General features: G+C 33.2%; 1 protein-coding gene across 2 annotated transcripts in view; it reads left to right on the top strand.

Moving 5' to 3' along the window:
* The window catches only part of LOC130656056 (myotubularin-related protein 2-like), a 48,067-nt gene that overhangs the window by 7,707 nt on the left and 25,143 nt on the right, over positions 1-15,217 (top strand). Inside the window, exon 2 of one of the 2 annotated variants that reach the window (XM_057458895.1) lies at positions 2,796-2,892. In XM_057458895.1, the coding sequence (XP_057314878.1) occupies positions 2,830-2,892 (63 nt within the window). In that variant the 5' untranslated portion in view covers positions 2,796-2,829. Of the gene's footprint in view, positions 1-2,793; positions 2,893-15,217 lie in introns of those variants that run through there. The other variant, XM_057458896.1, reaches the window with a different exon arrangement.

Raw genomic sequence — 15,217 nt, 5'->3', positions numbered from 1 at the left:
TTCAGTTGACTAAATCTATTCTGTAATGAAAAAATCTGTAATTACAGTTTGTTAACTGGTCAAATTGATATGATGTTTAATATTATCATTCAAATCCTTGAGGGACTCCATCATTTTTAAGGCGGCCCATGTGGAAAATATTTGAATCAGAAAAAAACTCTGAAATTCTTCAATTTTCAGATCATGACAGTTTATTAGGAAATTTTCATGGTACCTATAAAATTCGTTTTGAGTTAAGGAGCAGTTCGAGATAAAGGGTTTCGAGTTAGGGATCATCTACAAAATTCGTAGCAATTCGTATTAAAAAAATTTGTATATGCTATACGAAATCTCTTCTGCCATACAGTAATTAAATTCGTTAGTTTTCTAAAATCGTATAAAATTTGTATGAGTTTTAAATTAAATTCGCATGAGTTAAATTCGTATGAGTTAAATTCGTATGAGTTTTAAATTAATACAAAAATTCGTGAGTTTTTAATTAGATGCATACGTACATATGCATAAAAAATTCGTTCAAGATTTTAATAAATTCGAATATGAGTTTTTAAAAAAAACTTGTTTAAGTTTTTATAATTAAATGAGTATGGTTTTTTTTAAAAAAAAACGTACAAGTTTTTTTATTAAATTCGCATGGGTAAGAAAAAAATCTTATATAAATACAGTACAGTCGAGATGTAAGTGTACGCTTACGCTTAAGTTTCATACCTTTTTCTCGGAGGCGGTAGTTGTTTATCTTTTGTTCCTATTAATTATCTTGCGAGTCTTGTAAGTCATTAACTTGTGCGTTATAAACAAAACATTCTTGATTTATTTAAGAACAAAGAACGGCGATAAAAATTCTTCGTTAGATCTCATTTTTTAAAGTTTAAGAACGAAAAGTGGCAATAGAAATACTTTTTTAGATCGCGTTTTAAAAATTTAAAAACGAAGAACGGCGATAGAAATGCTTCGTTACATCATGTTTTAAAAATTTAAGAACGAAAAGCGGCGAGAGATAATTATCTTATTTAACATTATAAATCATTTTGTTTGTAAGTACTAATCCTTCGAAATTCGCACAAACAGCGTTTAGAGATGGTTATTTGTAAGTTTTAATCATTTGAAGTAATAAGAACAGCGTTTAGAAATTGTTAATGTTTATTTTAAGACTAGCTACATAGCGAAAAGTTAGATTTCTATGAAGAAACTATATTGAAAATTAAATTCGTATGACCATTCATTTAAAAATTTGTATCGCAATTTGTATTGCAAAATCTTAATAATTTGTATGAAAATTTGGATCAAAATCGTATAAAATTCGTATAGGATTTTTTAGAAATCGTAAACTAATTAACACTATGCGAATTGTATACGATTTTTATACGAATTAGAAGCAATTAAATTCGTATATATTCGTATAAAATGTCATACGAAATTTGTAGATGACCCCTTGTGGAGAGTCACTTTATATGATAAAATTGTATCTAAAATATGCCAAAGAATGGAATGAACAGTCTACTTGCAGCATAGAAGTCACTAATAAATGAAACATCCTTATATTTTTACCATCAAATGGCATGTAGAATATAGCAACATAAGTTGTGCAGCTGTAAGAAACTTTTACGTTGTTGCGGTTTAATATTATGTGGAGCTTGTTTTGTATCAGGAAATGTTTGTCTATGAGAAGCAAGATTTTCGAAGATACGTTTACATTATAAGGGGGATTAAACCATATTATATTTCTTCAACTTTTCTTATTTTCTCCAAGGTTTGAAACAGCTTTCTTTTGTTGTTAGTATTGCAGTTTAAAATCGTGTCCGGATTCCTTCAACACCTTCTCATAAATTGGGGCAACTTCGGTAAATATATTTTTATTTGAAGAATGTGCGTATAAACGCTGCTCAATGTTGATTGGGATTTGTTTGATGACATTAGGTGGGTGGTTGGATTGAGTATAGATGTATTGAATGATTTTGTCAGGTTTGCTGTATGGTTTAAAGGTTCCACTGTCAAGATTTAGTGTGATGTCTAAGAGAAATTAACAATTTTCTTATTGCATTCAATAACAATTTTTAAACCGCATTCTTGGAATAATATTTGTATTATCTTTTTGATGTGTTCCATTGTGGGTCCACTGGTATTTTTAAATGCGGCAAGACCATCATCACGGTATAATCCGTCATTGTTTATCTTGTTTAATATGAACAATCCAATGACTTCGCAAACTTTGGCACCGTCATAAGCACCCATCGTCACGTCGAGCAGTTCTCCTCCATTATTCATCCACTTTTGTTTGCTGGTGTCGAATAAAAGTGATTTTTGCGCATGGAAGATGGTTTTATATCGTCTTCTTTTATCTGTAACTGCTGGGTGGCAAAATGATTGCGTCTGATAATAATGTTTTTGTTATTGAAGGTTAAAAGTCCTTTATGTCAAAAACTACAAAGCGGTAATTATCTTTATTGGTTATACCTTCAAACCAATCAATAACTTCTCGGGTATTTCTCCATTGGTTTACTTTCAAATATCCACAACAACAAAATCATCTATGGCAACAATAAAGTAATGGATAGAAATTATAATTGTATTAAAAAGAAACAATGCCCAGTGAAAAAAAAATGTTTAACAAAAGACATTATTTATAACGCAACCATAACTTCTAACATCCCCAACTATGAGCGTAAGGTTTACATTGGTCTAGCAGCAAAAAAAATCTTTCAACACAACTAAATACAAAAAAGACACTGAACTTTCAAAAGAAGTATGGCTTATAAAATATATATATATATTGAATGCTTCTACAATATCTTTTATAGCTAACTAGAAAAAAGTAGACATTACAACCTGAAAATGACAAAAGAAACTGATGTGGACACTGGAGTTTCTAATGAAGATTCTCCAGATGAGCAAGATGTAAGCTTTCTTATATTTAGCTACAGATTTTAGTCATGTTTTACTGTATATTTTAGTATGGTAACACTGTGGCATGCTGGTGTTTAACAAGCATGTTAGCAAAAATTATGCCTCGTTTTTAAAGGGACCCCAGAGAACAAAATGAAAACCTCCCCATTGAAAGTACAATACTGGAATCAGGATGATTGTCCCGATGGATCGTGAATAATATTAAATATAATGAACAATAGATGCATATAATTTTGTCTCTTTGTTTTTTGTTTTTTTTTAACATTTGAAAACTCTTTTGCATCTTGTAATATCTTTTTATTGAAAATTGTATTTTATAAATTAGCCGACTTCAATGTAATTAATTGTTCTACAGCCGAAGTTGATAGTAGGTTACGGTCCGTCTGTCAGCGAAATAAAAATAATTTTATCGAGAATGTATGGTCAGAACAACAACAAAAAATATTAAAAAAATAACAATGGAGGAGGGTGTTGTGAGAAGCATATTTTTCTATGTATTGTTGCATAACGCACATAGTTTATATTTTTTAGTTGCAAAGAAAAAATAATAATTTGTCCTACTAAAAAAATGTAACTAGCACTCAAGGTGAAAAGATAAAAATACTTGTATGCTCAAAAATTTGTTTTAAAACTTATGCAGGAAGAATTTTCTTTTGTTGTTTTGAAAGTTATACAGAATATACTTGTATTGTTTTAAAAGTTATACAGCAGGTTATCCTCAGTTGCTTGGAAACTTATACAGCAAGGTATTCTTTTCCCACTTAAAATAAGGAAAGAAAAACAATGTGGTCCACAAGTGTCCTGATTCCACTACTGTATTCATATTTTTAAAATATAAAAATAATTGTTTATTTTTGTATATTAAAATAAAAATGAAACAAATCCAAATTAATTTTTTCTGCAAGCTTGTTTTGTGGCTCATCACCACCTCTATTTTGTTATTCTAAAGGAAAGTAAAGTTGACATAATTAGACAAAGTCATAAAATATTACCATTAGTGGGGGTCACTATGTTCTTTGTGTGCAGGGACTTGTTAAAAGTAATTTTTTGATTTCAATACAAAAAATACTACGCATCATCTTTTTTTTAAAATTTGGCTAATAATATGAAAATATGAACATTATAAAATATACAACATTATTACACTTTATGCATAACACTGAGACAATTTCTAGTTTCTTTCTGTTCCATATCAATTTGTTATACATATACATAATGAGAATATAAGCACTACACTATTTTAAATTAGAGTTAGAGTAAGTGTTTTTGATATAGGAAAAGTCTTTTCAGACTATTTTATAATGTATTATATACAGATTGTTAACCTAGTAAGCTACTTGTTAGTGACCATTATTACTGAGTTTGCAACTTGTTAGTATGTAATTTTGCATACAATATCTCAGAAGAGCAAAAAGAAGTGAGATTATAGACAGTAAAGTATTTCCAGCCAACCCTTCCCGTCCCGTTCCCGGACTAGTCCGGGATATTGCTGCGCTAAAATAATCCCGATCCCGGACAGGTCCAGGATTTCACTAGGACCATTTTGAACGGCCCACACCGCCCTGTATCTTTAAAACTAACAAGATCGATTTTTTTAACACTAGAATAAATTATCTCTCATTTGCGCCCGATCTGACGATTTTTAAATTCGGCTACCGTAAGTTATGCAGATTTGCTTTTCGAAATTAAAACAAAAATGGCGACTGGATTTAGCGCATGCTGTGGCTCTGGATCTTCGCCTTTTAGCAGCAGTAATGCATCATTTGGCCTCTCTATTAATGAACTAAACCTTGAAGAGGATAGCGATGAGGATGTAGTAGCAAGTGATGATCCAATTAACAGATTACTTGGCCAGAGTGATAGTGAAGACAAAGATTTTTTGGGATTTTCTGATGGTAGGGGAGAATGTGTTGATGAAAGTTCAACTGATAATGATGAATTGGCAGAACCTAGTTCGAAGAAAGCTAGAAAGGAACCAAACTCTCTTGGTTGGAACATGGGGCAATGGATATCTGGTGACAAGTTGCAAGAATTGCCCCATTCTGCTGCAAATTCTCGAATAAATGTTGATATTCCTGAGGATGCCGACGAACTTTATGTTTTCAAACTGTTTATCACCAATGAAATTATTTATGATATAAATACTGAAACTAATTGCTATGCTCATGAATTTCTTAAAAAAGCTGGTGATGGTCTTCCTCCCTCTTCAGACCTGGCTAGATGGCCTGTAAATGGAATCTTTACTAAAAAAATGTCAAGCTTCTTGGCTTTGACTTTTTATTTTGGCATAGTAAAAAAAGATTTACTAAAGTCTTATTGGTCAACAGACACTACTATTTCTGTCATGTCAAGAATGGATGCGTTATCATAATTATAAAGATTTCATTGGTAAATGTATTCAAATGATGTCCGAATAGAGAACTGAGAAACCGATAACGTTTTAGTATATACATTATGTTTTATATATCTCAAAATTATGTTTTATATATTTGATAAGAAGTTCCTCTTACATTCCTTTTATTTGCTAGTCTAAAGCACTAACTAAGCTTAGGTTGTGGTCCAATAAGCACAATCTAAGCATGGCTAATAGACGGATTGCCAACTTTCCTTTTATATACTTTCAATTCTTACTGAATTGTCAATTACTGGAGTCGAACCGGGACTTAGATAATGCTTTATGACCATTTTTTAAAAAAAGAGAAATACCTTACATGCATTTTAAATATAGTATATGCTTTAAATTAGTTGTTAAGGTTTATTTTAGACTAATATTATGAAATTTACGAAAAATGTGTTTTTTTACTAGAAACGCCTGGGATCAGCGACATAATGTGTTAAAAAATGCCTGGGGCGGAAGGGTTAAGGATGTACAAAAGTAGCTTGTTAGAGCATATGTTACTTAGGTGATATGTTTGGTGCTACCTTGATTTTTATCTTGAAGTAATAAAAGTATCCTATATTTTTAGAACACGATTTAAATACATGGTTTATTATAGATATTGCTTTAAAGCAATCTTGTAAAACTACAACTTGCGATAGTAATCGTGACGCCAATTTAAAAAGACTCAAGAAAAAAATAAGATACACGTTAATGTCGTAATTCACTCCTTTGTTATGACTTTTATAATATATCATATTTTTCTGATATACTACCTAAAATGTAATAGTGCTGACTATTGCTTGAAATAGTCTGTTTAGAAAAGGTTTAGAAAAGGACGTTCCTATCTGAGCCAACTGCTAGCTCACCACGATTACATCTTACACTTTCTTGCAAACGATTTTAACGTTGATACAGTGTATCTCAACTTTGCCAAAGCCTTGGATAAGGTAGACTTTAACATTGTCTTAGCAAAAATAAAAAGCATTGGCATTCATAAAAAAAATCTACGAACGGATAAGATCGTTTTTAACTAATTGAACAATGCAATATTTTTACTCAGACAGATTTAGGAAAAGTATTTAGGAAAGAGAAAGAATCTCTATTTTACCTTTGTAGATTTAGAGAAAGCTTTTGATAGAGTGCTACGTAAAGTTATTTGATGGGCTATGAGAAAATTAGGTGTGGATGAGTGGCTAGTTACGATGGTACAGTCTATGTACAGCAATGCTAGAGGTCGTGTCACGATTAACGATTCACTTAGTGATGAATTTAGTGTAATTGTTGGTGTACATCAGGGTTCTGTACTTAGTCTTTTGTTGTTTGTCTAGTCTTAGAAGCGCTGTTGATGGAGTTCAGAACAGTTTGTCCATGGGAGTTATTGTATGCAGATGATTTGGTTCTCATAGCAGAGTCGATGGAAGAATAAGTTTGAGAAGTGGAAGAAAGGACTAGAAGAGAAAGGGCTAAGGGTGAACACAGCAAAGTCTAAAGTCATGATTAGTAGCATTGCAGCCAAGTGTGACCTTGTAGTTGGAAAGTGGCCTTGTGGAGTTTGCAGAAAAGAGGTTGGTAGTAACTCAATTTTTTGTCAGACTTGCAAGCATTGGGTACATAAGAAGTGCAGTAGTATTGGTGGAAGGTTAATAGTTGACATTCAGTTTATATGCAAGCGTTGCAAAAGTGAGATTATAGAGAATGAAGTATCTCCAGCTTCAATGATGTACAAAAGTGGCTCATTAGAGATAGTTGACAACCTCTGTTACTTAGGTGATATGTTTGGCAGTGAAGGGGGTGTTGGAAGAAGGTTTACCTGCAGGGTTCTGCTTGGAAAACGTTCAGAGAGTTACTTCCTTTGTTGACTAACAGAGTCTTGTCAATTGAGTTAAAAGGTAGGTTGTGTGAAGGTTGTGTAAGAAGTGTTATGTTGTACGGTAGTGAGACATGGGCAGTGAAGCAGGAAGATCTTGACCGTTTAGAAAGGAATGATATGAGAATGGTTAGGTGGATGTGTAACGCCAGTCTGAGAGACAGAAAGAGTTCAGATGAGCTAAGAAGCAGGCTAAGTATCTGTAGAATTAAAGATGTTATCCAGATAACAAGATTGAATTGGCTGGGGCACTTGTAAAGAATGGAGGGGATAATTGGGTGGAGAAAGTGTGGAGACTTGATAGTTCCTGGGGCAAAGCCCAGAGGCACACTGAGAAAGACTTGGCAGGAGGTTATAAGGACAGACTTGATACAGAGGAAGTTGAGTTTAGATCTAACACAGTCTAGATCAGATTGGAAAAGGGTCATTAATATGCCCCGTCCAACCCATGCTATCATGGGAAACGGACGTTAAGCTGAGAATGATGAGGATGATGATGAACACAATCAGTTATTGTAGACGGTGAAAAATCAGATCCTGCTGCAGTCATATCCGGAGTCCCCTAAGGTAGTGTTCTTGGGCCCCTCATATTCCTGATTTTGTTAGGGGACATAAATTCAGAAATTCTCAACTCAACATGTAGCTTCACTGATGATACGCGGTTATCTAAACTAACCTTCAAAACGCCCTGAGCTTGATTTACAACTTGACCAAACGAAACAACATGTTCTTTAACAGGCCTATCAATAAGAAAATAACACCAGAGCTATAAATCGCTCTCCCAAGGTTACAATAATTTGAACTGGGTGAGCAATCTGAATAAATAAAATAACTTTATAAACAACGCATGTTTTATCACAAAGTCTTTTTTATCTATTTTATTTTATCTTTTTTATATATTTTGGTTCTTTTTTACTGTAAGTAATAGGAAAGGGAACATTGATTTCCATGTAAGATGAATTGATATTGCTTGGCCAAAAAAAACTTTTTTGGGAATTGGGGGAGCAATTAATGGCTCAGCTAGTTTATCATTTCTTAGAATTGCCCGAGTCTTTGCGTGAGCAAGAGCAATTGCTCTCCCCTTATTGATAGGCCTGCTTTAATAGTGAAAAATTCGAAGTAATACAGTACACCATCGATACCTCTTTCCCCAAACAAATCTACTTCTGATCAGACAACAAACAAATAGCTGAAAAGAAAAATGTTAAGGATCTAGGAGTAACTATGTCCAACAATGCATCCTTCAAAATACACATAGCAGACACCAATTTTCATGGATCCTCTGTGTGTTTCTAACCCGCTCACCCACACTCATGATCCATCTCTGGAAGTCAATGGTTCTACCCATTCTCGAGTACTGCTCTTAACTTTGGAGCCTAGAATCCATCCAATGGAGCTTCATTAGAAAGATCTCCGGTACCTACCCTAAAGACTATTGGGAAACTTTACCGTGGTTGAATCTCTATTCTTTGCAGCGAAGACGTGAGAGATACCAGATCATCTATGTATGGAAAATAATCGTCAAACTTGTTCCAGATTTTGGAAGCGACCACCATAGAACACTATGTATACCCTCGTCGAGGCAGACTCCCATCCTCACAAAAATTCCAAAACCACTTCAAGCAAAAATGTATGGCAGCCTATGTCATTTCAGCCCCAGACTTTTTAATGCGCTACCAAGACACCTGTGTGACTATTCTGGAGATCCTAAATCTTTCAAAAGACTTCTTGACAGATTCCTTGCAAGTATTCCTGATGAGCCCTCTCTTCTCGGCCAATCCAAAAAAGGAACAACTGATTCTAACAATTTGATAGATATGTCAAAACAACTTTCTGCTGCTTCTTGTGTCTTGGTTTCCAGGGCACTTGAGCAGAAGTAGTCGCCGGCATCCACAACGAAGGCGAAGTTTAGAAGACTGAAAGAATATCAAAGGTATCAAAGGTGAGGTAAGGTATAGGAGAATTAATATAAAAAAACAAGGTAGAATACGTTTGTCGTAACACCCTCCATAGTTATGATATTCAGTTATGACATTTTTATAGGTTTTTTTGTTCTTGTTGTTTAGGAAAATACCTAATTAAAAGTGGGAGGAGAATAACTTGCTGTATAAATCTCCAAACAGAACAATTTTAACTTGCTGTGTAACTTTCAGAATAACAAATATTCTGTAAAACTTTCAAAACAGCAAAGAATAATTCTTGCTGTATAACTTTCAAAACAGCATAAAAAACTCCTTACTACATAACTTTTAAAAAAGGTTTTTTAACATGCAAGTACTTTCATCTTTCCACCTTGACAGAGATGAGTTTTTGGAAGACATTATAGCAGTTTTGGTCAAATGACTTGTTAATTTTTCTAATTTTTTCCTCTATTCTGTCTTTCATTTTAACTATGTCACGTTTAAAAGATGAATTTAAAGGATCATTGCAGCATTACTAATCTTATCTGACCGTATTCTTGCTGATTTTAGTTTGATCTAGTGAAAAGGCGTTTTTATAACTACTCAGTAATGTCAATCCCAGTATTTTTTGTTACTTGTGTAGTAATGTTTTAAAAAAACAAACAAAGCTAGTACATGACAACATACACTGCAAACTCCAATTTATTCTTTTTCATTGTGGTGTTACCCTCAAACATTCAACGTCAATACTATTTTAACAGTAAAGTTTGATAAATTACAGAACAATTTTATAGGCGATGTTTTATAGAATTTGTCAAAGAGAATTGTGAGGAATATAATCCACTTTGCAAAAGTTACAGACAGACAGACAGACACGGAACTGGCATATTATTATAGAGATTAGTCAATAACGCCTGTAGAAAAATCCACTAAGGAGCAGAAGTACAATGGAAATATAGGTTGCTTTAGATTTTTTGCTGACGTCAGCAGTGCATATACAAAAAGAAAATTGGTGAAATTTAGTCATTTGTTGTCTGTAATGTGTAGAGGTTGAAACGCTGATCAAAATAATGTATCATATGTATCATATGTTTTTGACAAACGCCTAAGGAGATAAAAGGGTTTAAAAATTTTGCTGACGTCAGCAAAGTCCCTACCAAAAGTTTCAAAAAAAGTTCTTCACAAATTCGTACACCCGTTGCATTCATCATATAGATCTTGAAATGCTGATCAAGAAAATGTATAGGATCAAGTACTTTTGAGAAACAGTTGAAGAGATATTGGGGTTTAAAGTTTTTTGATGACGTCATCAATCCTTCCACTCCGAAAAGGATCTGGGGACCCATATTTGAAAAATTACCCAAATTAGTCCTAGGTGGTCCCTAGTTACCCACGCGATGAAAAATCATTGACGTCACCACCTCGTTTCCAAGTTATTTGGCCTCAAGTTTTTAGTGCACTGTAACAGCTTCATTAATTTAATATAGGATATTAATGTTAAAGTAGTGTTATTGACGACGCACCGTAACGTCAGAAATTTTAATATATTAGACATGCATTTTTCGGTTACTTCAAAGAAAATTTCGGTAAGATCAAAGGAAAATGAACATATCCACTTTGCCTGTTACAGAGACACGGAACTGGCGTATTATTATATAGATTGTATTCTTGAATCACGTGAATTTGAAACAGTCTAAACGAATCAGTATTTAAAAATGTTTTAACAGGACTGCATGGTTCAAAAGGGGATTATCTAGAAGATGTGTGCACAAATCGCTCATTGAGATATGCTTCATATAAACAGTTTATTTGGTGGATTTTTAAAAGCCTTGCGAAAGGAAATCGAAGATTTATCTCTTCATGCATAAGTAGAATCACTTTCCATGAACCTGACGGACAATATGCCTTATACTCTGAAGAACATAAAGATTAATCAGAATACTCCTTTTTTATATATATAAGAACAATTCTTTTATAAAAGAACAACACAGGTAAAAATGTGTTCAGATTTGTTCAAAATTTGTTCAAAATAAAACGGTATAAAGACATAAAACAAAAGTTCTGCTAAAATGTTATTTCTTCACATTTTCACCAAATCCCGATTTTTGATTTTTAATTATTTCCATTCCATCGCAGCCTCATTCTTATAAAAAGTGTATGCTGTGGCAAAAATAAAACAATTACCTTCTTATTACCTACCTTCTATTACCTTCAAATCTCTTTCGAAACAGTCTTCCGTAAAATGTAAGTCACATTGCTTCTTATCTTTTGATAGATTTTTCTTTTTGATGTTTTGCAACCATCTTTTCTTGAGGTTTTCATCTTTAGGTAATCCATGAAAACTGACTTTTTTAAGTCTGTTTGCCATAACTAACTGCTGATTAAAAACGTGCGATCCTATACATTACTTTGATGGGCGTTTTAAGCTTGACACAATGCAGATAACAGCTAAAAGAAATTGTGAAAAGCGTTTCTTTGTACATCAACGGGTGATTGCTGACATCATCAAAACAGATTTTTAATTTCTTTTGTGCCTAAGTGGATTTTTTTACGGGCCTTTCGACTAGTCTATATAACAATACAAAGACTGTGTCAGTGTGTAACAGGAAAAGTGGATGTGTTTATTTTTCTTTTATATGCCCAAAAAATGAATGTCTCAAATCTTAATCGGCAAGATAAATGTTGTGACAGCTAAATTTAAATTCACGAATTTATTACCACTCTCTGGAGGCCAAATAACTTACAAACAAGGCGGTGATGTTGGTTATTTTTCACTGCACAGGAGACTAAAAACTACCTGAGGGGAACCACCTGGAACCAAAATGGGACCAATTTGCTAAATCTGGGCCACCCAATCCATTTGGGAATGAACAGCTGATCAAAACTGCACGATCCTGTATATTATCTATAGATCAGTGTTTCAAGCTCTACCGAATACAAATAATGACTAATAAAAAATGGTAAAAAATATTCCTTGTGCATCGACTGGTCATTGCTGACGTTATCAAAATTTGAAATGTTTTTTTTTCATTTTGCTTAAGTGGACTTTTCCACGGCCTTCGTGGAAAGCATGTGATATATGTTTATATATGTCATATATGTTTTTGTGGTCAGCGCTTTGAGCTCTCCACGAAGTGTAAAATAATTTCTGTAAAACGTTTTTTTCAAGTTGCGGTTCTTTTGCATTGATAGTATTCTGCCCAAGTGGATTTTTCTGCAGGCTTTATTCACTAGTCTCTTGTAATTATAGGGAAACTGTGTGTGTTTGTCTGTCTGTAGCAGGCAAACGTGATTTCATTTCCTTCGATGTATTTGAAAAAGTATATCTAATTTGTTAAATTTGTGGATGTTACGACATGCTATAAAAGCATTTTAGACTAACATCAATGCATTTCATAAGGTTAGTAAAACGCATTGCACTTTTAAGTTTAAGGCTAAATAACTTGAACATGTGTGGAAATAACTGACGTCATCTCCTGCCTTGATAACTAAGGACCACCTGGGACCAAAATGAGACCAATTCATAAAGCTGGCTCAACCAGCTGATGTTAAAAGAGACGGGTTGATAACTTCATCAAAAGACTCCAAACCCAAATATCTGTGTAAACATTCATCAAAGGTACATGATCCTATACATTTTCTTGATCAGTGTTACAAGCTCTAGACAATAGAGTTTATGGGTAAACAAGTTTCTAAAAAACTTTATTGCATATTAGTTAGCAAGCTTTTTAAACTCTTATATTCCCTTGTTGTTTGTTAGAAGTACATAGCGCTACAGTTTTTTTCCTGGCATTGCTTCAAGCTCAACACAATAATTTTTGGTGTATTAATAGGTCATTGCTGTCGTCATCAAAATTTAAACACGGGCTTATCGACTAGTAACAGAATAATTATTTTTACATGGAACTGATTTAAGATTAGTAATTCGCTTAATAGTAGTGATGACACATGCTTAGGGTCCTTAGACATAAACAACAATTTAACAAATTTTTTTTGCATATTGTATAAATGTCCCAACATTTCGTCATTTTTTTAATCAAATGGGAAAACAGGCATTCATTTACGTGACAATTACTAATGTCCATTAATGCAGCAGTGAAAGAAACCTTGTCAATACGTAGACAAATCAGACCGGCACTTAGACACAGCTACCTGTCGCATCCCCCTAACCAGGGCTTATATTTTTAGAAATTACTCTTGAAGGGATCCGAGGTACTTTTACAAGTTGGACTTACCTGAAAGATTTTCATAGGAAATTCCCAATGACATATTCACTTTTTGTTAAAAGTTCATGTAACCCCAGATATTGGTTTTTAAATATTTGTTTTTCTTGCCGCCTTGATGGCCGCTTCGATCTTCTTGTTCGTTAAAAATTTCAGACTAGCTCCATTCCTTTTTAGTGGCACGTGACCCTATTATGTAGTATTTCAGTAGCGCTTACAAATTAATGACTTTCACTCGCTATTATTAATGACTTTCATAGCCAAAAACAATTATACTGTTGCAACAAAGTTAAAAAAATTCAACGTACTTTCTTTATCGATCTCTGTACAAATGATTTGTTTTTTTAAAAAAAATAATTCAACATGACATACTAGACGTCTAAGCAATAAAACAAAAAATAATTTGTTAGCAGCAGGTGTTCGCATGATTTCTTTTATTTCAAATTTAAAAGAATTTATTTCAACAAACAGGTTGTAAAAATTACTGATCTATACCCTGTCATTGTAGGCGGGGTATGATGCTCAAGTGAGTATTCCCAACCTCAGTAGATGGATATATTTTTTATTAAGAAACTAGTCGTTAACCCGTGGAAAAAAAACTATTGGTTCGCCCGTCCTTTTTTTTATACCGCACTGCGTGCGTCTCGCTACTTACGCAGCTAAGCTACCATTTTGGGGGACAGACGGACAGACGTATACGGGTATTATAATATAGATGTTAAAAATTCAATAGAAAAAAATACTACGTTAATTCATTCCATGATACAGAAAGAGCCAGAATTTGCTGTCTTATTAATGTTTGTTTTCATGATATTCTTCCAATATGTAGCGCAAACATCAACGTAGTCTAGTAAACTAAACTCATCATTTTCCCCTTTTGTGATAGCGCACTACAATAAGCAGGGTTACAAAAGCAGGACAGACACCGAAGCCAAAAGCAGAAAAGAGAGACAGGTATCCTTTCTAACATCAACGCTGCTCTGCACCTTCATGATTAGACCTTTTAAAAGCATACATCATACATTAATGTCCAACGAAACCCTCATAATTCGCCATTTGTAGCGTCGACAAATAACTGCTGTGGCTATATTCGCACAATACTGTGGCAGCTTTTAAATTTTTAAACTTAACAAAACACAAAAAATGATTTAGCTACCTCCTAAATAAAAATACTATTTTACCGGAGAAAAGCAAAAAAAATTAAGAAATAAAATAATAATAGTTAATTGCGTGAGTATTAAAGTTCAACGCAGAAAAAACGGCATTTTATTAAATATATTTTAGCATTTTCTGCAATGATTTAACCAAAGTACATTGGTGACAAACTGTTTTTAATGATGCAGTTGAAGCGCAAAACTAACTGTTTTTTGCTAAGAGTTTGTTGTTCGTGCATTGCCGTAGGAGGCAACTGAATTATGCTCTGGAAAAACAAAGACTTTTTTCGTTGTTATATCTTCGGCTATTTTTTACACACCTGATCGCATAAGGCCTAGGGACTTTTTATCTGCGATTTTACCACGTCAAATAATTTAACGATGCGAAGGTACATGTTTTAAAAATATGTCGGTAATTACCTTGGCAAATGCCGAGTGCCGTCTCAAATTACAAAGATTGTAACTGCCCTTAAGGATAGGGTAACCCCCTTCAGAGTCATTTTTTTTAAAAAAAATATTTTTTTAATTTTGATTCTTTGGCATAATTTCCTGATATTTTTTAAAAAAGAATCAAAAATATTTATTGTTAAGAGTGGTAAAATGAAGAAAAATCTTCTTTTTTTTTAGTGTTTTCAATAGTGTGCTCAAAGTTTAAAATTCCTTAAATATATTTAATCTGTATAATAATTAAAGAGAGTTATGCATAACGAATAAAAAATTGCATCCCTACATATAACATAGGAAACATTTACACTTTAATAATTTATAAAAACATATTATTATTTATCATC

The sequence above is a fragment of the Hydractinia symbiolongicarpus genome, chromosome 8, assembly GCF_029227915.1.
Source record: "Hydractinia symbiolongicarpus strain clone_291-10 chromosome 8, HSymV2.1, whole genome shotgun sequence".
NCBI classification, from domain to species: Eukaryota; Metazoa; Cnidaria; class Hydrozoa; order Anthoathecata; family Hydractiniidae; genus Hydractinia; species Hydractinia symbiolongicarpus.
This window is presented reverse-complemented; position numbering and strand designations above follow the sequence as displayed.